Source organism: Empidonax traillii, unplaced genomic scaffold, assembly GCF_003031625.1.
Source record: "Empidonax traillii isolate 1590-97213 ecotype Southwest subspecies unplaced genomic scaffold, ASM303162v1 scaffold785:size696563, whole genome shotgun sequence".
NCBI lineage: Eukaryota > Metazoa > Chordata > Aves > Passeriformes > Tyrannidae > Empidonax > Empidonax traillii.
Genome location: NW_020955978.1, coordinates 196328 through 219724, shown reverse-complemented (window position 1 = coordinate 219724; position 23397 = coordinate 196328). Strand labels below are relative to the sequence as shown.

At 42.7% G+C, this 23397-nt stretch overlaps 1 protein-coding gene across 1 annotated transcript; it reads right to left on the bottom strand.

Annotated features, from left to right (window-relative positions):
* Nucleotides 1–476: 476 nt before the first annotated feature.
* On the bottom strand, nucleotides 477–23358 carry SEPHS1 (selenophosphate synthetase 1). Its single transcript, XM_027901459.1, has 9 exons — nucleotides 23112–23358; nucleotides 20494–20755; nucleotides 17474–17577; nucleotides 13241–13348; nucleotides 12269–12423; nucleotides 11362–11452; nucleotides 8061–8160; nucleotides 6379–6591; nucleotides 477–1823 (listed from the first exon to the last, which is right to left on the bottom strand). The coding sequence occupies exons 2-9, from the start codon at nucleotides 20684–20686 to the stop codon at nucleotides 1609–1611; spliced, it is 1179 nt and encodes a 392-aa protein (XP_027757260.1). The 5' UTR covers nucleotides 20687–20755; nucleotides 23112–23358; the 3' UTR covers nucleotides 477–1608.
* Between the last annotated feature and the right edge of the window lie 39 nt (nucleotides 23359–23397).

Here is a 23397-nt window from a genome sequence, read left to right as displayed (position 1 = left end):
TGTAATTCTTGCTGCAGTAATGAATTCCAGAATCTGGGAGAAGCTTCACCAGAGCAGGCTGAGTGCAGTTCAGAAGGAGGGCATGGTGTGTCTGGGCTGAGCAGGGTGAGCTGTGAGGCTGCTGCAATGGGAAGAGATGGGCTCCAGCATCCAGCGTTCCAGGACAGGGCTGCTCAGGAGCCCCTGTTTGCTGACAGCAGGCACAGCCAGGAGCACTTGCAGAGGAAAAAACTCGAAATGTTGCCTTACTTGGTGCTGGTGAGTAAAATAAACAAAATAGAGTGGGTAATACACCTGGAGATAACCTGCTTGCCCCCAGCTTTACTCAAGGTTACCACTGGACATCACAGCTCGGAGAACTGATTAAAGGAGCGATCATAATTATCAGTATAATCACACACGCAATAGAATAAAAGAGGATTTCTCCTTTTTCCAGGGAATAATGCAGCTAGGAATCAAAAGTTCATGCACTTATACAAGAGCAATAAAAAAAATTAAATATTTATTTTGAATAACAAGCTTAAGTTCAAGCTGCAATGTTGGCAATGTTGGTTTTAAACACAGATCACAAAAGCGTGCAGAAAAATGTATTTGAGCAAAGAACAAAATAATACTAAGAATTATACTAAACAGCTGCTGATTTTTAAAGAAACAAAAAAGGCTTGTAATCACTATACAAAATATAAAATGTATTAAACACTACCATCCACAGAACAGAGGTTTATTTTAGTTTGATTATATTTAAAAATTATTTGTGTAGTTATTTATATAGTGAATTGTAAATGAATATTATACAGTAACCTCCTTTTGGTCTGCAAAACCTTTGTTGCACTATAGCACATCCAATCACGTTGCAAAAGGAAAAAAAAAAAGAATTATTTGTCCTTACTATCAATTAAGAAAACAATCATTGATAATACAGTAAATATTGTCAGATCTACAAATAATGAAATTTGAAATTACTCCTTCGACTCTGAAGCGCTTTCCATGCAAAAAGTCAGCAGTTGCTGTTTAAACTGAGTGCACTACCAAGCAATGTCCAGGGTCGTAGATGCTCTTGGTAAGACTAAACCTTACAAAAACAAACAAAAAAAAATTAAAAAATAAAATAAATCGAAGATTGAATGCAATCATGCAACCATCTTACTACTGGGTAACCCACTGTGTCGCTTGTCAATTTATTGCCTTTCTGGAATATCACTCAAGGCATCAAAATTAGACTCATGATAAATATACACATAATGAAAGGACACCAACTGCTATTTGACACTACTACTGGTAATGTCTGTGCTACGTGAAAGCACCTTTAAAAAGAGCCTATGCGGCAAGAGATAAGTGTCTAAAGATTCAAAATGAATCAACAGTATTGGATAACAATATAATTCTCAACTCAGAAGCTGCCTCAAGATTAGGTGCATCTTCAGTTAATGTAACAGGAAAAAAAGGCAATGGATTTTATTTTATTATTTGTATCCACTCATAAACTGACCTAAGGCCACCAGATGTGCAGACACAACAAGTTTTCTTTTTTTTTTTTAACAGTTCTTTAAATTGTAGGATGATAAAGGAATAGATCTATTCAAAAAACAAACAGCTATTTGATCTCTATTAAGAGGTGGCACCGGGCGTGGGGTTCACGTTCTGAGTGGCCACCTGTGGCGCCACCTCAATGATCCGTGGCTTGTCTATAATCCTGGCCGTGCGGTTGCCCTTCTCCACGATCCCGATAATCCACGCCTGGTGCCCTTCGCCGTATTTCGGGGACTTGATCTCGGCGCAGAATCGCGCCGCCTGCTCCCGTGGTAAGCAGATGAGGAGGCCTCCTGGGAAGAGAGAGCGAGCAGAGCATCAGACATCTGTCTGCAAAGCGTTTCAGACCTGCGGCTGCCAAAGCCCCACTTGGACAAGCCATTGGTGACTTCAGTGGAGTCTGATGAAATCCAGCGATTCCAAGAGGAGACACCATGGAAGTCCAAGCTTTTGCTTTGCAGCAAGAGTTTTGTGCCTGAATTCAGCGTTTAGTTTCGTATAAATGAAGCCAAATACACACAAAAGATGCTGGCAAAAGGACGTGGTGCTGATGCCAACAAATGACATACTGAAACAACCCCATCATTGTAACCTTCCACAGAGGACTGCAACGTGCCTCTACACAGAAACATTTTGGGTAAAGGTCATGTGCAGATACCTGTAACCACATATTGGTGGCAGCTGATTCTGTGAGTAATCCCATGGCCTGCAATGAAATCATTCATCAAAGCAGGGACCACTGCCCTGCTGAGAATGCGAGAGGCAGAACATTAAGTACAGGCTTGATCCAGTGCTCCCTGTGACAGTCCTTGTGACCCCTTTGTTTGGGAAATTTTTTAACCTTCCATTTAAGTTTTTTTTTTCCCCTCAGGCACAAGTGAAAATATTTTATTTACTAACAAATGCGTTCAGAAGCAGCACAATTAACTAGTTAGCAAGCTCACCATTCCATGATTAAACCCCAGAGCACTTCCATTTTAAGAATCCCAAAGCACTGAAAAAGGCAGCTTAGCAAGTGAATTGAAAAAGTTTGGAGAACACAGGCAAGAGAGCAGATTCACACAACCGGGAATTCAGGAACATGCTGAGGCTCACTTACTCCTAAAGGGTAATTTGACCCATGCCACCGACTCTGGCCAACCCTGGGGCAAAGGGCCACCTGCTGAGCAGGCCACCCTGGGCTTGGTGCCACCTCCTGCTCCATAGCCCCCAGACAGGCCCTTGGCACCTTTATGTTTGACCTTGGCCATCTTTATGTTTGCTTTTCCAAGCACACAGTCAGTCCCTCCCTCTCAGTGGTGACTAAAGCTATTTTTAATTTGAGGCCATGACAAAGAAGCAGCTACTGAACATGAGGAATTACTTGTAAGGATAAATGGAAGAGCAAAAGCACTTTTTTTTCAATTCTATATGAAGGAAACAAGTGTGCCAGCCAGAAAATGATGCCCACCTCTCTGACATTTCAAAAGTAACATCCCAGTACTACCACCAAACCCAACAACAACAAAAAAAAAAACATAAGCTTGAATGACAGCGCTTAAAAACTACTCCAGATGGAACAGACAAATCAACTGCACAGGAATTATGTGACATTCCCATGGAAGGCTCTAAATCAAACTGAAGAGAAACTTACATTGTGATGCAAGTCAGGGAAGAGGTTTACAAGAGATAATGCAGAGAATGTACTAACCAGCCAGAAGGGAGGTGTACAAGTATGGCAAAAAAGGAAATAAGAAAGAGCACAAAAGTAATCTTCACTCAGTTATCTTTTCAACACACACTCTGTTTCTGGAATTTTGTATCACTTGTACCTCATTCTTTGCCAAGATCAAACACGAGTACAAAATCCTTGTTTCCAGTGAAAAATCGCTTCCCATCTGCTGGGAGCTTCCCAGAGTTTGATCAATAACCCTTAATAAATGCTATGGGCTACTCTCAGCCAGCAGCAGGTTTCCTGTATGCAGGGGTTATATTTATTCCTCTGCTGAGGAGACTGACCAGTCTCATTAAGCCTTGGCTAAGTCCTTAAGGTTCCCTACTATTTATTCTAGTCCAGTTTGTTATTGGTATTCCCAGCTGCTCTGGTTTTGGGGAGTTGAAAGGATGCAGATACTTGGTATCTGTCCTGGTTTATCTTTTTAGAAATGAAAGGCGCCTTTTTTTTTTTTTTTGGTAAGAGGTTTTGAACAGCGCTTGTTTTAATAGTATTGCAAGCAGAGAAGTGGACACAGAACACTTCAAAAGCAGGCTAGACAAAGCTTTGCAATTAAGAGCAGAGATACAAACAGTTCATGAATCAAAACCAAGTGTCCTTTCCCCTGCTAATGGCTTTCTCCCACAATGAGTTGGATGAGATCCTTAGCCCTGCCTCTCATCAGGCACTGACACAGCCCTTCTTTTCTACCCATCTGCCTATTTCCACCAAACGTGCACAAACACCAAGATGCTGAGATACCTCTACTACAGCTAAAAAAAGTCATCTGACGTCAGCCAGAAGCTATTAGAAGAGGGCTGGCAAAAATACACACATGCATGAATGTCCCATAGAGAGTAACTCTGTGACTTATCTCTGTAAGCAGCCACTCTTTAACAGAGTTAATTCTTTGGAAACCAACTGCCTGACTGCAACTTTAACCACCAGCAAAGAATTACCTAAAGGAGAGCACAAAATCGTGTGAAGTGCAATTTTAAGAAAATACACCATAAGCAAGAGTGCCTGGGGGATGGAAGAGATGACGTAACAGATCTTTTCAACACCGACTTTTGTCAACAGGTGGCCAGCAAATGCACACAGGGGAAAAAAAAACCCACAATAACCTTAAAATCCATTCAAATAGTTTTCCAGTAAATTTCTCATTGCCTGCCCAGTCTGCTGAAAAACATCTGTTCACAGATGAAGAAGCGACAGACAGAGCGTGTCTGGAAGTTCAAGCCAATAGAGAAGGAGAGTGTCTGCATTAAAGTATGAACAGCCCCAAGCAGCCCCCAACAGGCTTCCTCACAGCTGGAGATCAGGCCCAGGGAGGCAGAGCCAGACCTTCACATAAATCAACCCCAGGACTTGAGGTGTGCGGACAGCCCGGGTCTGAAGGAGCCATCCCAGCACAGCCTGCCCCAGCTCACGCACTGCTGAGACACGCCAGGCTGTGCAGTGCAAGCCCAGGGCCTGTGTGACTGTGGTTACACAGCTTTCAGGGCAGGGCTGGTGTGTCCACGTAGCTACAGATCTTCTGAATATCTGGCAGACGCTGCCCTCTCACGAATCCCTGTGGCCACCTCTAACGTGAGAAACCCAGTGCTGTGATGAAATCAGACAAGTTCTGAGGCACCCACAGCTCGCAGCCAGCCAGGTATGTCTCGCTGGTTTTTCCATCATCATCCATCTCTGCTGAACACAAGCTGCTCAGCATTTCAAAGACAGTTCTCGCTCTCAGTCCCAAAAGAGATTCTGGAGTCAAGCGTTTCCCACTTCCCAGCAGTGCATCCATCTGCACTGCTTCACATTCCCTCAGTGAAGAGACAGAATTAGGTATCCCCAGGAAGCAGGATGGGCAGCTCTGAAGACTTTGCAGCTAAACCATTTCCACACCAATTGCTATCCAAACCTCTGCTACAGCCACTCACCTGAAAGAGCACCTTGCAGTTCCAGGTGTTTCTGGACTCATGCATTCTGTCCCCACAACTTTTTAGACTCTTTCCAAATGATAACAAATGCTACCAGCACTCTGGCTAGGTGGGCTACTGGGTAGTGAGAATCTGTCTGGTGCTACTAACCTTACTGACCCATCTTGCCACCAGGTATTTCTGGTCCCATACTGATGCTGGATTCTTGAACTCTTGAAAGGCTTTATATCCCCTATCCTATTACACATCACCTGAGTCACACGGTCTCTGTAGGACAGAGTGTCTGCTCAAACACAGATGGCCAAGGGACATTTCAGATCATGGTTAAGTTGTGTATTCACCAGAGCAAAAGTTTATGGCTCTCACTGCGATGCTTCTTTCCAGAACTTCGGACTGTTTAGCTTCAAGGGGCCCCCTCTGTTGTGAACTGCAGAGAACTTGGATAATACTTTTGGAGAGCCGGAAGAATGTGGAGAGATGAGGCAAGAGAAAAATACAGATTTGGTGCTACATCTTCTCCATTTCCCAAAGAGAAAGAGAAGAAAGATTAAATTAGAAAAAACATAATGGAACAGGACAGAAGATTCAAGGGGAAAGTAAAGCAGAGAGACTTCCAGCAGAGGACAGTGACCGTGCTCAGAGAAGTGGCCTATTCTTAAAAAGCAACTTAAAAAACATCAGAAGTTTTTATCACCTCATGACTTTGTTTGTCCACAGCCAGATGCTCAGTACAATCAGTATTCACTGTCACTGCAAGTGGCAGCTTTATTAAGCAGGCAGCTCAAGTAATGAAGGGGTCAGAGACCAATTTCTTTTTTTTTCCTGCTAGTCACAGTCCTTTGAAGTCCAATTTCATAAAAGTAAGGGAGAAAATCTGTATTCTTGTATGTCTGTATGCTGGGGACAGATAAGGCCTCACTCACAAAGACTGGCCCATTCATCACTCAACTTCACAGATTTTCATAGCAACAAACCTAAAACCATCACAAACTTCTAACTGTAGGGTTTCTACAACAGTGTTCCATGTTCAGAGTAGGATGGTGGTTTGGAAGTCAGGCTGAAGAAGTCAGTTGTGAACAGCTGTGTGGCTGATGCTCATTAGCCTGGCTACCTGCCAAGCCAGCTCTGCTGCTGAACGCACAGGGCATACGATTTGTACGAATGATATTAAATTCTGAGGTGGAGGCGCGGGGAAGGAGGAGGGTGGCACAACTGTTCACCTACCTGAAGTCTCTGGACAAGTGCCATGCATGAGGCCAAACATGTTCCCACAAGCTTTGCTGACAGCAGCCATCTTGGCAAGAACGGGAAGGTTGTGGATCACAAAGGACACCTCGTTTCGCTGCTGCTTGGCAAGGTTCTGTGCATGCCCCAGGATCCCAAATCCTGTGATGTCTGTAGCTGCGTGTGCATTGAAAGTGTGCATGAGTCCAGCAGCTACAAGAGAGGGAGGGGAAAAAAAAAAATCAGAAAAAAACCCCAAAATTATAAGGAAAAACACTGCTCCAGCAATCTTGTTCACAGTCTGAATATAGTTGAATACCTTTAATCCAAATCGGGCTGGGTTAAATTAATGAAATAAATAAAATCATGATTGAAGAGAACTGGAATTCACCAATAATGCATGTAACACTTAAAAAAAAAATCAACTTGTATATAAGATATTAAATCATGCTGAAAATCTGTCATCAAAGCTGCATTTATAGGCATGCTCTATTAGACATGTGCTACTAATTTATACTGGCAATCTGAGAAACAGGGGTTTGCTTCGGATTCAAACCTAGCTGAGGGCCAGAGAGGTTCTGAGCTCAGCTTTGCTTTACTAAGGGCAAGGACCAGACACAAGTCAGTCTTCTCACATCTCTTCCTCTGCCACTCGGGAACTGGTGACATCAGAACTTAAGTGCTGGACACTCAAAAGTCTAAGAGCTTAAGAACAAAGCCTGCAGGCTGTGGGGGAAGGGCCCCAGCCTCCCCACCTTTGCATTCATGAAATTCCTGCACATTTGGAACTCCTGGGTGGGCAGAAAGGGCACCTCTGCATGCAGGACAATAGCCCAGTTAAGAATATTTAAGTGTTGTTAAAAAAAAAACAAAACCAAGAATGCTTTGCCCTTCTCTGGTGCTTCCCAATACACGAGTAGGACTGAGGTTTTTTTCCATAAGACAAACCCAGGTCATTTATTTTTCCTGGAAGAATAAAAAAACAGTGGGATGACCTAAGAAATGAAAGCTGAATGGGGAAAGAGATATTTAACTGTCCCTGTTCCTTCAAGTGAGAAATAAGTAAGAAAACACATAATACCCCCCTCTGTCAAAGATACTTTGAACAAATAAGGGAAATCATGAAATAAAATTTCTAGAGTAAAAGCAGAACCTTCCCTCAACCAAAATTAAGAAGAAAAAAAAACAAACCAACACACAAAACCAGGAAAAAGACAAACAAACAGAAAAGAGAGCATGTGTTACACATTCCACCCTTTGGTAAGCACAGAACATGACTGAATTAAAAAAGCCAACATTTAAACTGAAGCTTACATAAAATAAGAGCTTTTCCTTTTTTATTCTATTTCAAATTCTTTTAACTTTATCAATGTCAGGCCTTCTCTATGCACAGAAGATAAGGAACAAATATGTTCCTTTAAAGCATCCTCTAACTCTCTGGGATGTTACTTGCAGCACTCACAGGAGTCCTAATCGTCATAATCGTATCCAGCAGCTTTGTGTTTCTGCCAAGCAATTAAAAGAGGGCATTTGATTTTAATTTGCTTATTTCACAAACACCAAACAAGCAAAAAGATGGGGCAGAAGGAAGGGATAAAGCGGCTGTGTCACACTTTCCCGTGGCAGTGAAATGAAATTTCGTGTGGAACTGGAAAAAAACACAACCCCCTTCCCCTCCTCACCTGTTCTGTTCAGCCGTGCCATGTTCATCATTGCCTCCTGGTACGCGAGTTCCACATCCTCTTGCGTTACCACAAGCTTGATTTTATTCCACTTTTCGGGCTATTGGATGGAATAAAGATGATTTTTTAGATTTTCAGCTTTATATTTTAAAGCATATCCTTATCACTTTAAAAAAAAAAAATCCCTATTCAAAAATGTACTTTTTAAAAATCTCAGTTAAGGGGGAGGCAAAAGGGTCGACAGTCAGAGGTGTGTGCCCTACTCTGCTGTACCCAGGATCTATTAGGCACTAAGCACCTCAAATCCTGCTGTCAGCAGCAGAGTGAAGTGGAATAAACTACCCCAGGGCAAAAACTCCTTTAAGGCAACTCTCTGGATTGAATCCCCACAGCCGATTAAACAGAACTTGGCTGCTGGAAGTTGAGATTTGTAATCTCTGGTTTCTTTCTTTTTTAAAAGAAAAAATTCTGGATTTCACACCTGGACACCTTGATCAGGAAACACCAGTCCAAGTCAGAGGAATGTCTGCCAAGGCAGGATATTTTCCCTTTGGTTTAGGAGTAGGGCAGTTTCATTAGCCTGCTTTACTGTTTAATATCAGCATCCCCTTCCACCCATTCTCCGGTGTCTTGTATGGACTCATCTCTTCATCACATTCCAAGCGATGCTTTTCATCCCAGAAGGGTTTCAGACCAATTTAGGAAGTGGTACCTTTATAAAGGGCAATTGTTTCATTCCAAGCTGAAGTTATTCCAGGTCCAGAATGAAACAAAGCAACTAGATAACTGTTAAGAGCAACACTACAAACTAGTAAAGTTTGTTTACTGAAAGTAAACAAATACAGGATTTTTTTTAAGCCACAATGCCTACACTGCCATTCTGCAGAGTAAATGCACAAAACAAACCACTTACTAAACCAAAGGTGCTAAAAATACTAAGAATAGATACATGATGCTGCACTGGGGAAGGATCTTGTCTTAACAAATGGGCACTGACTTCAAGGGGTGTAAGAGAGAATTCAAAAATGGCAAAAGGGGGAAAGACCGCTCAGCTGAAATAAATAAATTTGGAAAGAGCAAGGAATGATGGCAGTGGGATCAGAGTTTCTGAAATTAGATTGAACTGAACCTAACAATTAATTAAGAAAAGCAATTTTGCTTACATAAGCGAGAAACCTTGTCAAAAAAATAAAACGGGACTGTTACAGAGATGACAGAACGTTATTCTTACTCTGGGTATGACTGAAAAACTTGAGCAATCATTCTGCTTTAGTTTTCAAAATCAAAGTTCTGAAGCTGATCATGGAATGGAAACCAGTGAGATGATGGGAATGGAAATCAGGAACTACGGGGAAGCAGAACTCAAGGCTGAGGCTGTAAGAGCCACAAACACAGGTGGGATACAAAGAGGCAAATTCCTCTCCGCTACAGCAATCAAATACTGGGGTTAGTCAACAGAGAACAAAGGCAGACAAGTTTCCAAAAACTCCCAATCAAGTTTTAAAAGCAAGCTCAGATTTCCAAATTAAAGAGTCTGTAGACAACAGCAAGGGCCAGAAAACCCTCTCTTAAGGGGCACATCACAGCTATGGCTTTCATGCATTTAGAAGAGGAAAAAGCAAAGGGATGGCAGTTCCCAGCTGTGGACCAGCCCGGTTGCCAGAGCCACAGCCAATGGCTCCATCACCCCTGGCCCATCCCTGACCTGATCTGGGGGCCCCATGGAGCCCAGCTCCCTGCAGGATCTGCAGTCTCTTCCCAGAAACACAGCTGGGACCAGCTGCAGCAGTGCTGGCAGCAACCAAGCAAGAAGGCCAAATTTCACCTCCCTTTGGATCTTCCTTTCACTTGTCACCAGGAACTTGCTCACTTCTGCCCTGTTTAAATACCTCAGCTTTTAGGTTGTTGGTTTTTTTTTTTTTTAAATTTATGTTTCAGCTATGTATCTCTACACTCCAGTTTTCCTTTCTTCCTTATGCATAAACCTGATGTACTATAGCTTCTCCCACACACTTTTTATTACAAAGTCCAATTCCCTACCAAAATTTCATTTACAGGTGGATTTGTGAGGGGTAATTCTAGTTTCCCTTTCCCTACTCTTTCATAAAACAAATCTAAAAAAAAGGCAGCACAGCTACTCAGAAATTTTCCTACAGCAACTGAAGTTATATTCTGTTTACATATAATAGGAGGATTGATTTCCTTGCTGTACTTGTTTTTCAGACCAGAAAGTGTTTCTGTTTGACAGGGAAATTAGTAGTATTTGAAATATGTGGAAATTCAGAATATCCTTAATTTGCAAGTCTGCTCATCAGTCCAATAACAGATACATTAAGAAATAAGATTATGGCCAGAAAACATACTATAAAACTGGTGTCTTGTTTTACTTTATTTACATATCAAGTTTATCTGAGGCCCTGATTCTTATACCTGTTTGGAAAAAACCACAGGATTCTGAAGAGGTCAGAACTGCTATGCCAGATCCTATGAAGAAGGAGAAAAATATTTTTCTCTTGTTGCTCACACTTCAGACTCCAACAAAGGTTTAAGCTAGTTCTCTCCCACTTTTCTAACATTAGCTGAGTAATTAGAATTCATCTGACAATGCAGTGGCCAACAGCCAAACCAAAGCAGATTCCAGCTCACTCCTCTGCCAGTCTATTGGCTCAGTAGTCCCAAAAGTAGAAGAGATGCATCTTTTTGAAGTGTAAACTGAGCAGTTATAATTCTGAAGACACATACTGGGAGTCAGACAACATAAGCAGATGCCAATTTTGCAGTCACTTTTCAGTTCACTAGTTGCATTTTTGCCTGAAGTAACAGATGGAAGTATGTCTACATACATAATGCTGCTAGAAATATTCTTACTGAATGCACAGGGCAATACATGTGAAACGTAGATATATCTCCATGTACACAAGCTGAAAGCCCAAGAGCACAGACAGCACTCTTGGCCTAATTGCCATCAATAAGTGTTGCCAATTAGTTTGGCAGGTGGAGAAGGGAGTAATTTTACCCAGGGTGCTAGTCTGTTGTTCCGTTAGTAAACAATTTTATTACAGCAATGCCTGAGAAATAACTAAGAATTAGGTGCAATTAAGAAGGGCTCACTAAGCACAAAATATTAAACTGCTTTGATTCTGATAGTTTTGCATGTAAGCAGGGAAAGCTGAGATACCAAGGAGGGAGAGGTGATAGATCACCCCCATCTGAGCTGAACTTTGTCATTTTGAAGGAGTAAGGAAGGTGACCTTTAACTCACAATCCTCTTCCCTGTTTCGTTTTGTTGCAGTGTACTCACAATATCTAGCCACTGGTGCACAGCTACAGCCACTTGTGTTCCCAAGGGTTTAGTTAATACAAGCACATCTCCTGGCACTGCATTGTCTGGCCTGAAAACAAAGAATTCATACATTAATTACATAGCAAGATTCACAAACGTCATTAGGAATGAGTGCTGATAATTATGTTTTCACAGACACACGTATCTTGTTGCACAGTTAAAAAACTGACTAATTGCAGAATTCCCCTTTGGGATTCATTGCCATGCAATATCATTGAGCAAAGTGCTGCAAACTTATTTAAAAGTGCTAATCCTTCTTTCTCAGAATAGAACAATGCTTGCAGTCAGACACACACCAAATTGCATCTTTTCTTTCAATTTACAGGAGACATAAATGAGGATGGGGGGAAAAACTGACCTTTGTTACCCAGGGCATAAGATACCCAACATTTGCATCATGAACAAATTCATTTGTTTGGTATAACGTGCCACAGAGGGACACCGAAGATCAGCTTCTGTTAGATGGACAGAGTGCTGTAAATACAACAGTTCTGCAGTTTTCTACAGCCATTACCAGGGTAATTGGGAGATGGCTTAGAAACTTATGTATAAATGTGGCAGAAATTTATGTTCAAAACAGTCTCCAATATCTTTGAAGATTAGAAGCTTAACTCTCCTGTCAAAAGGAGAATAGGATCAAAAGGTACTGGGGGGGGGCAGGGAAAAGTAAGAGGACATCCTGTTTAAAAAAAGCAAATAGGTACAAAAGAGACGTGGCACCTGTTGAGTGCTGAGGACACATGCAAGCAGGAGAAGGTACTGCTTTATTCATCAGAGACACTACAACATCACAACACGGTGCTTACAGGATTTTTACTGTATCCCTTCAGACCAGTGCCTTTGGTTGTTTAGTGATTAAACTTACATTATAAATTCATTAGGCTGACAGACTGTCGTGGCCACTCCTCCTAAAACAATCCAGGGATTTAACACTGTTTGGCCACCAGTAACAGATGTTCCTGCCTCTTCTGCTGCATCTTTGAAACCCTGGATAATTAGAGGCATCACTTTGTCTCTTTCCTAGAGATCAAAACAGAAGTCAGAGTTCCATACACAGCAGTGCTCATCATTTCAAGACTGGTGCAGGGTTTTAACCGCTCAAGCCAAATGCCCTCATGGCAAATAGTTCAAGGCAGACAAGCCAGCCTTAGGAAGAGTCTGGCCTCCTGAAAACTGCACATTATCCCACAGAGTTATGGTTTGACAGCTCTGTGTGAAAGAAGGGGAAAGACACTTTAACACTGAAGAGACTTTCTTCAAAAGGTCATGTAAAAGTAACCAGAGTTCTGGGAACTCAGGACAAGTTCTGAGCTGCTCTAATCAGGTACAGCCACAGCGGTGCAGTGTAATAAGGCCAAGTTAAATCAAGATGCATTTGGCCCCCACTAACCAGCAAAGTTCCAACTTACATCCTTCTAAGAATAAACATCCCTTTTTTTTGCTGCAGCAAAACAAACATACATGCTGGCCACTTCCACCAGAAAAAAAAAAATTTAAAAAATACATAAAAATAATAAGAAAGCAAAACCAACCAAGGATTATCTATGAATTGGCAACCAAATGCTGGCCTTGGAGCAGTATTGTCCTGAACTGATAGAAGGAGGGACCTAATTTTGGTGGGGATGAAGGCAGCAGATTACAATGCCCCAGGAAACTGAACTTTTAGCACCTGACCTCAGAATGTTCATGAGGCAAGAGCCACACTATGAATTGAGCGATACAACAAAACCATCTCTTCTTTAAAAGGGTTCAAACTTTGGGGAGAAAATACACTAAAGGTGAACGCATTCTAAAAGAAAGTACCGAAAGTACCAAAAGAAAGTACCAAAAATCTTACCCTATCTGTCATTTTATTGCTGATTCCAAGGAGCATCAACATGTTGTCGCACTCTGTGACCCCCATGGCATAAAGGTCACTTAGGACATTGGCACACGCTATCCGGCCCTGAAAGAGAAAGAAAGACAAAAAAAAAAAAAAATCTGCAGGACTGTAGGTGGATGTTTAAACACCTGCCAGAAAAAAAAGCTTCCAGCATGGGTTTGCAGACTGACACAGCTGCTTATTCCACAGGCTCCAGCATTAAGAAACCCAGCCAGAGATGCAGGAAGATGCATTTCGTGCTATGTGCCCATCTAAAAGTCCAGGATCTGCTCCTTTTACAGGGACAGGGAGAATTCATCCCAGCTGTCTTTCTCAGCATTCTCTCTCACTGACTGTGTAGGAGTCCCAGGGTTCAGAGTGGATGCCCAGTCTGAGAGGTTGAAGTCAAGCTCGATGGTCTGCCTTGGGTAAGAGGCTCAATTTACTTCATCAAAAACATTCCAATTAACTTAATTCCAGCACAAAACTGTACATCCTGATGAAGATGACCATAGTATGGAACTCACAGCTGCTAGGAAGCCAATCCAAAATGCAGTATTGCTGTACCTCTTCTGCATCAGAATACACAGGAGACAGGGATCTTTGATGAGAAAGTTGTTTGCCCTCTGCACTACCCTGGAGGCCATGTCTACACTCCTCAGCTTTTAGGAGAGTACTCCTCTTCCCAGAGGATACAGCTAAGAAGTCAGGAAGCTGACAGCACTGAGAAGCCACCACTTGTGTCACATGATATCAGCTACTCTAATTTTACTAACTTAATGGTTCTGAGTCAGATTTTCTGGGGTATGGACTCAGTACAGAAGAGACATCAAGTTTCCTGATGAAGATGCAGAACTTCCTGACACAGGATGTGCCCCAGGGGACAGCAAGACATTTCAAAACACAGGACAAATTCTGTTGTGTTACCCTGGAAAACTCCATGCATTCTTTGAAAATTGTTTTAGGTTTACAGCTGCAGAATGGCAACCAATATCTGGTTTTATGATTTTAAATCTGGCTCACAGGCAACACCACCACAATAAAAAACAACAGTATGCTTGTTTGACAAAATTTGGACAATTCACAAAAAAAAGTAATATCTTCAGGCAGTTGCCTCACTTGCTGATGACATAAAATAACATGTCCAAATCACAATTAAATAAAATCCAGTTTTTCGTAAGTTCAAGAGCTTCCAGTAGCACCAGGGGAATCTCTAACATTTGAAACTGAATTAATCATTTAAATCTTAAACTATTAAGAAAAGAGTGAGCTGTGTATTGCATGGTTTGATGGATATTGGCTGTTAGATTTCTAGATGCCTGCCATTCCCCTTTTCTGGAAGGGAACTAAACCTATTCTATGTTATCTTCAGTATTTACCAAGCAAGCTGCGGGTTTATGCCCTGTTGGGGACCGACAGATAAGTTTTTAAAACAACAATGACAACAGCTCTGATAGTCAGAGGTCAGTCTAACAACCCTTTTGCCAACTGCCAAAACCACAATGGAAACAAACTCAGTACAAGTCTCAGGTCTGAAGGAGCAGAGAGAACAAAACACAGCTTGTGAACACTGACAAACACTCAAGAGGACTCACAAACAAGGGTCAGTCCTGCCTGCTTGCTCAGGTGTTTCAGGGGGACTATGTCCAGTACTAAGAACTATTTATAAGGGCAAAGGATGAAGAATCGGACACCCATCTCCAGCCCTGAGTGAAGGTTCTTCTTAAAAGAGCAACATAAAGGTTCCTGGAATGGAAGGGCATCCTTCCCTGCTCCTGTATTCAAACAGGTGTCTTCACAGTGCCACAACAGAGGCCAGTACCAGCCCTACTCCCAGTGGATAGATACTTATTATGAAACTAATTTTCAATTGTTTGTAACTTTTCTAATAAACCATTTAACCTGAATAAATCCCATGCTGGATATGGATTTTACAGGTGTACATCCTGGGGATAATTCTGTACATGGACTGAGTGTTTTCAAAGACAAAAAGAAGGATAAAGGGGAAAAAGAAGAAAGAATGATTTTGCATATAACTGCAAAACTTGGTTTTAAAATAGGCACTGACAGAGCGAGAGAAAGCTGTTTTCTGAAGCAGAAATTGGAAGCTCAGCTGAGTCCACACACAGTTTTGCTTCCCTCAGCTGTTTACTAATCCCTTCTGTCACAGTACCCAGCTTAGAGTTCATCTGCACTTCTGGATTTCCCTCTTTGCTCCCTCTCCTTCAGCGAGGGAAGAGAGATCAGACAAGGAGCTGCAGGTAAACCCTGTGCACAGAGAAAGGAAAAGGCTCTAAAACAGGGAATACCCGCTCAAAACCAGATTAGAACTGACCAGGTGAGGAGACTGAGAGGAAGGGCAAGGAGAGTGTGGACTGCACAAGAGAGATAATGGTCACAGAGTAGTAACAACAGGCATGGGTCAAGGGACACCCAGACTTAAATGAGGGAAAGAAGCAGCTGGAGAAGCAGGGCAGCAGCACCCTGTCTTGAACAGAGATGTCCACAGCACACTCCTTTATACAGCCTGGACACAAACTCAAACTTCTCACATCTCACCACTCCTCTGCTTGTAATAACCATCCATAAACCTGTGGCTGGTTGTATTTGACTGTCCTCTAACCACTGCTGGTCCACACAAGAAAATATTGAGGTACTCTAGCCCTCAAAAGGGAGAGGTCTGAGTAGAGGATCCAGCAGCATTATTCCTGCTGGATCATCACTGCCAGTACCAGCAAGAAGGCTTTGTTCTCAGTTAGCTTTTAGGAAGAAATACACATCTGCAAACACATTAGGAAGTGGTCAGCCACCGGATTAAAATGAATGCCTTCAAGAATGAAAAGTGAAGGACTTGAGAGTTAGACAATACCCAAGTTACAGCTGCTGGTGCATGTGGATCACAGCAGAGACTGTGACTATGATGCAAACACTGAAGCTGGACTAAGGCCAAATTTGCATTTCACTCCAACCACACAGGCCTAAACCTCATCTGGGCACAGGCTCATCTATCTACTCCTGCGGCATCTCAAACCCTTTATATCTCCAAACAAAGCAACCCTCCCCCTTCACCACAGCCTTTACCACTGTCCCTCCTGAGTTTTTGTTACAAGGTGAGGAAAAAAAAAAGTTTCTCAGATAATGAACTTGAACACAGAGCTCTGACATTTTTTTTCCCCCCTCTGGTCCCTGCCGGGTTGTAACATGATATTAAGGCAACCCAGTTGAATCAAATTTCTCAGGAGAGCTCAACAACTCCATACTCCGGAGGCCAGCCTGAGATTTCAGCTGCTCAGTTTGCAAAGAGCTCTTCTGGAACAGAAATCAAAGGAGCTACGCTTGCATATGTGCACACCACCTGGTCAAGCATGTTAAAAAAAGAAAAAACTTGGTCACAATCTCGAATTGCGTGTCCAAAACCTACCAGACAGGTCTCACAGAGCAAACAACAAACTGAGAGCAGCAAATAAAGCATGCAGGCACCCCCAACAGCAGCAAAAACATCCAAAGGAGTCCCATCCAAATCACAAGAATTCTAGCACTTCTTAACTTTCATTTAATATTTCCTTACGGCTTTATTAAGTCTTTTTTTTTTTTTTGATTTGTTTCTCCATGAGACACACTAAATGAAATAGGGATGCAGAAGTGACTGAAGCCAAAGTGCACCCAACTCCCAACAAGTCATTTCAGTGTACCCATGTTCAAATGGGGGTAGTACAACAGGAAAGCTGGTGTTCAAAAGCACTCTGAAGTTGACAGGTGCTATTGGCAGCTACTGACACTTTGGTATTTCCAGTTCTAACATGTTACTTGGGTTATTTCAGTACCTCAGAAAACACCAATTACAGTGTGGTTCTGCTCATAAGTGGAGTTTACTCTCTGTTGCTTCACAGGCATCTCTTTTTTTCCCCCCCTTTTGGACTTTACAAGCCAAATCCCACAGAACAAGAGATGAAGGGAAATTTGAATTGAAGGAGGCAGTTCTCCCAGCTTTCACCTATAGAAAGCAGCACTGCAGCATTCCTGGCCAACACGGAAGACTACAGGATGAAATTACGCCTTTCTCTCTCTGTGCCTATTTAGGAAAGCCTCTGAATGCAATTAATCACACAATTAGCACTGCACATCTAGAAGAAACGGTCAGAATTGCCAGTGGATTGGTGAGAAGCCAAAATCAGCAACAGAGCCAAGAGTTTAGTTTAGCCAACTTACCATCATATAAGGGTCATCCACAATAGGATAAATATAATCTGTTGTCTGGACCAATGACAAACCTCCATGTCTTAATGGAATAACACAAGTGTCCATCCCAATTCCTGCAAAGACAGAAATCCATGAGTGAGGTGAGTTAACTGTGCCTTTAATTATCTGTTGCTCTTTACAAGGCAACTTAAAAAACATGTCTGTGAAATACAACTCGTAACTGTCTAAACAGACATGGCAAATTCCTTCCTTAGAGAAAGCACACAGCACAAATAAGAGGAAAAACCAAGAAAATAAGAGGAAAAACCAAGTTCCTGGCTGGCACTGAACATAAGCATAAATGGCTGAAGGCAAGAACTACAATGGAAATAAACTACAATGTTCTTTATTCTCTTGCAGCAAAATAACAGCGCATCAAGAACATCTGTGCTTGTAAGTACATTTAAACATTTAAAGTTGAGAGGAACTACGTGATTGATACTGTCAAAAGTAACACAGAACTCCTTTGAGAAAACCACGACTCTGAGCACACCCTTTTCCCTGACAGTGGGTATTCCAAACAGAGTAAGTGGTATTAAAACCTCCCAGCATTCGCTGTGATGGAAAAACCCACAGCAAAGGGGCAGGGGGCAGATCACAGCATGCTGGCTGAGCCACACGCCCTGTGGGTATCCTTGTAGCAATGGCAGGTAGTTTATCTCCAACCTGAGATGGCAGCAAGCCACCTGGAATTACTCTGCATACCTCACAGGGCAAGAGTCTTCCAAACAGCCTGTTTTTTGAGAGCAGATGTCACTCCTTTGCCTTTCCTATGCAAACACACTACCAGCTGTCACCTGAGGTCTTACTAAGGAGACAGAGAAGGTGTGTCAGGCAGTCAGGATATAGGTGGAGAGGATCTTGCTTCTCCTGCCTACAGAGGCAGAAGAAGCTAATGAGCAGTAACTTAGGGCCTCTCATCTTCCCCAGAAGCTCCCAAGCCACCCTGTGCGATGTCCAGTGTCCCCAGGGAAGAGCACATATACAGTTACAGAGGAGTGGTCCATCTATAGGAGCTGTTTTGCCCTCAGTTCACCTGTTCATGCCATAATGATCCCTTGGGCACTTCTCCACAACTGCAGCAGAAGTGCTGCTTGACAGACAGGCCGAGGAGCTATGGTGATGGTCCTGAGGCTACACTGATGTTCCACCAAGACAGATCTGACTAAACAAGTGAATCTGTTCAGAGACGTGACTGATTTCAGGTCCGTAACAGCTCTGAGAACTAACACCAGACTTGCAGCTTTTTTACTCACAGCCACGTTTAAGATTGCTCTGGGTAACATCACTTGCAGAACTAAAAAGGAGTGAGCTTGAGCCTGCTATTGGCTCAAGAAATATTGATATTCCTTAAGTTGAAGGAAAAAAAATAATTAATTCTGCACTGCAAATACTGACTGCATCTCAAAAGCATGGTGCATATGCACAGGTGCTAAAATTATCTGTCTATACCTTTTAAACACAAGGCATCAAAGGCAAATCACACCAAACTTATCCAAAGACACATGTGTTAAAGGGATACTCACCACAAGAGCATATTTTTAAGAGACCTGAGCTCTCCACCTTCTATTACTAACAGATTTCCTGTTATATAGTATCACACCCACATACTGATAGCATAAATCTACTTTTTTTACCTTTTCATACAGCTGGAGAAGAAAAATGTATTAGCGGTTCCATTACTGTTTAGAGGCTGTAAGTTTGTAAGAGAAAAGAAATCCAACCCAAACTATTAATGATTTTAGAAAACTGCCAAATTGAAACACTGCTGTGAACAATTTATTTAATTCAGAAAAATACATATAAAGGGCAATTCGGGGACAAAAGAAGCTGGAAGTGTCCTTCAGCAGGGAATATTAAATTATAGTGCCACCCCAGCTTCACACACAATTGCTGCTTAGATATTTCTTACAAAGATCCCCATTGTTTAAGCACGAACACGGGTGCCTTACTAATCTCTCACTGAATTCAGTCTCTAACAGAATAATGGGCTGAGACCTGTCAGCCTCCTAATAGACAATCAGCAATGTTAAAACAATTTTAAATAAGGTTATTGGACACTAAATTGATAATTAAATAACTTCAGAATAAATGCTCCATTGATATTCCTTAAGTTGAAGGAAAAAAAAAATAATTAATTCTGCACTGCAAAACAGAGATTGAATATGCAGGGCTGAGTAAATAGACAAACAGAATTAAAAGTGTCATTAAACACATTATCTACATTAATTTATCTATATCAATATTAGGTACAGTAGCTGGTATCAAAATACCTACGTTTGCCCTGTTCCCCATGTAGGTGGCTTGTGCAGGTTGTTTTCCCTTATTGCTTGCATCATTGTGCAAATATCAAAGAGAAAGTGAAGCTGGCAAGAACACAGAGGTCTTGGAAAGGCAGCCTTTCCCAGGCAGCTTCTACAGGTGAGCAAAAGAGTTAGAGTGGGGAACAACGAAAGGACTGCAAGGAACAATGACAACTGTGAAACAATTTGCTCCCAGTCAGCTGAAGCAAGGAATTTTTCTCTTCTTCACTTTTTGTGACTCAGGAACAGAGTGGAGGGGAGGGAGTGGGGAACTTCACCTGCAAGTCTCCAATTGCATAAAATTCATTGCATTCATTGTATAAATTTCCAAATGTATCAACATAAAATCCCAGAAATTAACTGAAAGGACTTGAGTTTGCACAGCATCTACTGGGGAAAGAGAGGAGCACATTAACACCTAAGCACGTGCCTATCACAATGGCCATTCCTGAGTGTATTTCCTTTGTAGCTGAGTGCACTGCAGGATGTTAAATAAGTAAAATAATACTCCTGTATCCCAGATGCCGACAAGTGACAGCATGAGATTCATTCTTCAGCTTTCTGGATGCTATGCATGCATTATACAACATACAGTTTTCAAGCTGATTAAACAAACCACAGATGAGACCGCGTCACCAGGCACACCAAACAGAAGGACCGCACACGTCAGGAACAGCAGCTACTTACCCAGCCTGGGCATAACTGCCCCCAAGAACTGTTCATCTTCCTGAAAATGGTTTTCTTGTAGAGATTCGAGCAGTTTCTGTAAGACATCCTGCGGCACTTTGCAGCCTGTGCCTTTCAGTTCAGTGAATCGGGTCAGGCGGAAGCTCTTGTCCAGTTCGTAACTTTCTGGGTTAAACGACTCCCGGACAGACATGGTTCTCTCCCACAGACTGCCGGCCTTTCCCACCCCACAGCAACGGGATCAGTTTCTCTGCTGATCAGTCTTATTAAAAAATACAATAAAAAAAAAAAAAAAAAAAAGAATTGGGACCATTAGAAATTCCTAGGACCTGCGAGACAACACAGGTTTTCCACGTGGAGCGAGTTAAAAGAAAGCACTCGATGCTGTTATTCACCTGTTAAAACAGGTGAACACATCTCACACAAGTCATTTCCCTAAGACTACAAAGAATGACTCCTCACCCTACCTTCTGACATTTAGAACTACAACTATGCCCGGTGAATCAAGAGAATTAAATTTTTTTCCAGATGTGCTGCATAAGGTTTTCATTAAAAAAAAAAATCTCTAACACACTTACCAACCTCATTTAACACGGAGGAAACGAAAGAACAGTTCCCAGAGTAGAGAGGCCAGCTTCCAAAAGGCAACCTGGGCCCTGATCCTGCAACACGACAGTCACATCTGCTTGTACACAGCTCAGTGCAGGGTCACAGTTTTAGCCATTAACATTTTAATCTCAAAAATAAGATGCTTCTCAAATACTGGCTCTGCTTCAGTCCTGATGTAAGAAGCTGAAACTCCATAATACACCTGTTCTCCTTGGGGGAAAACACAGTCCTGGTGTTCTGTTAGTACAGGTAACAGAAGAACAAAGAGGCCATATTTAAGCAGACCGGTCCACCTACAAACACGCCAGTTTACCTTTTGGTATGTCCGCAGACATAAAAATCCAGAAAAGTTTCTTGCCTCTCCAGCCCTTTTTTAGTCAACTAATGATACTGAGTATACAGAGAATTGCCCATTAAAATGGTAATGTAAAAAGACACTGATGCAACTCATTTAATAAAATTCTTAACAATGCATGTCTAATTTTAGAACGTTTTTCCACTCTGACTCACATCCCACCACACTCCAAAACTAATAAGAGGCCTAAACCGAGACACTGACTTCTAAACAGGAACGGCTGTGATAAAACGCAATTCATCTTTCTCAGAGAAGTTTTCAGGAATTACTAAAAACAACCTGTCTGTGGTATTTTCTTAGAAAGCAAGGATCCTGCCTAAGAGCAACAAGAACAGAGATCGGCAGCATCACTGGCAAAATCTGATACCGATACTCACATCTTAACAAGGTTAAGCTGAAAAGAAAAAAACAAATGCAAGTGACTGGTATTTGCCAAGTTCAAGTTTGCTAAATGAAGAAGTAAATCTACAGACTGTGATGTATCTCCCCTATACAGCACTTATTAACAAGTACATCTGTTCCACAAACCTTTAAGTCTACTAATTTATTGATTCTAATTCGTCGGAGCTGAAGTTTTAAGCTCCCTGAGAACTTTTGATGTGGAGCCCAACTCCCCTTTACAGTGCTTTCCCTCCTTCCCTAGGAGGTGTGGCATTTATTTAAAACAAATCTCCCAAAGCCCAGGCTCGGGCACTAATCCAAACTCTAGTTACAAGAACGTGTCTTGGATGAGCAATGAATTCAGTTCTAGCTGTTGTCTTCCAATGCAAGACATTAAGCACTTGCAATCAGGAAAAAAAAAAAAAGTGTCTGGAAAACAACCTGTCAACAGAAAAAGGAGACAAAAGCTTTCCAAGGAAGGGGATTTTTTTCTCCTCTCCATTCTTTTTTAACACTTCGTTCTAATTAATTCCAGCAATATATAAAAAGCAGCTTGCCCCACAAGGAAAACATCTTCCCTCATCTAACCACTAATTGCAATAAGCTTAGCACCCCCTGCCTACCTACACAGGGATGGATGCGGAGGCCACAGCCTACCAGGAACTTTTTTGCAGCCTGGAGGACTGCAAAGACAGAGTTCCCTCGTTCGAAAACAAATCTTGAAACAAACAAGGCGATTTCATTTAATGCCAAACACCCGCAGTGCAAGAACGCAGTAACTTCTTAATGAAGATCTGATTAAAGCTGCATGCAGTAGGGTATTTTGCTGACTGCCAGGGGAGCAACCTCCCCTGCAGGACTAAGTCTAGTGACTTCGGTGGTCGCAGCACCGAGCCTGTAAGAGCTCAGGAAGCGTCTGGATAACGCTCTCAGGCACATGGTGTGATTCTTGGGGCTGCCCAGTGCAGGGCCAGGAGCTGGGCTCGATGATCCTTGTGAGTCCCTTCCAACTGGGAATATCCTGCGATTCTGGCAGTCCGCGCAGCACGCGCTGCGAGCGACAAGCCTCCCTCCCCCGCGGGAGGAATCACCCCGTAACCCAGACGTTCCTTACTTTTAAAAAGCCGGCATAATAAATATTAAAAGCTAAAGTTTAACCCTTGCCTCCCTTAAGAGCAGGCTGGGGAGAGAGCACAGGAGCAAAAGAAAAAAAAAAAAAAAAAAGGAGGCGGAGGGGGTTGGAGGGAGGAAAGAAGTGGATGCAGGTACATACCCAGCGCAACCCCCTCAGCACCCGCCGCCAGCCCGGCCGCCCGGGACACGCGGGGCGCGGAGCCGCGACACCCATGGGCCCGCGGGGGGAGCGCGGCTGCGGGCGGGCACGGCTGCGGGACACCTTAAATTTCCAGCCGCTGCCTTTAGAGGCGAACCCGGGGCCTTCGCTGCCGCTCTCTTTGTGCAGACGGAGAGGAGGCGGCGGGGGGAAGAGGAGGAGGAGGAAGGAGCTGCGCGGAGCGGAGCGGCGGCAGCGGCCCCTTTCCCGCGGGTGCCCGGCCCCG

What these genes read in the sequence shown, in the direction of transcription:
- SEPHS1 (XM_027901459.1), bottom strand. Translation starts at nt 20,686, where the DNA reads ATGTCTGTCCGGGAGTCGTTTAACCCAGAAAGTTACGAACTGGACAAG. An exon ending in GGCAGTTATGCCCAGGCTGG is followed by an intron (nt 17,578 to 20,493) that starts GTAAGTAGCTGC and finishes CTGTCTTTGCAG; the next exon opens with GAATTGGGATGGACACTTGT. An exon ending in GGCACGGCTGAACAGAACAG is followed by an intron (nt 6,592 to 8,060) that starts GTGAGGAGGGGA and finishes CCTCTCTTGTAG; the next exon opens with CTGCTGGACTCATGCACACT.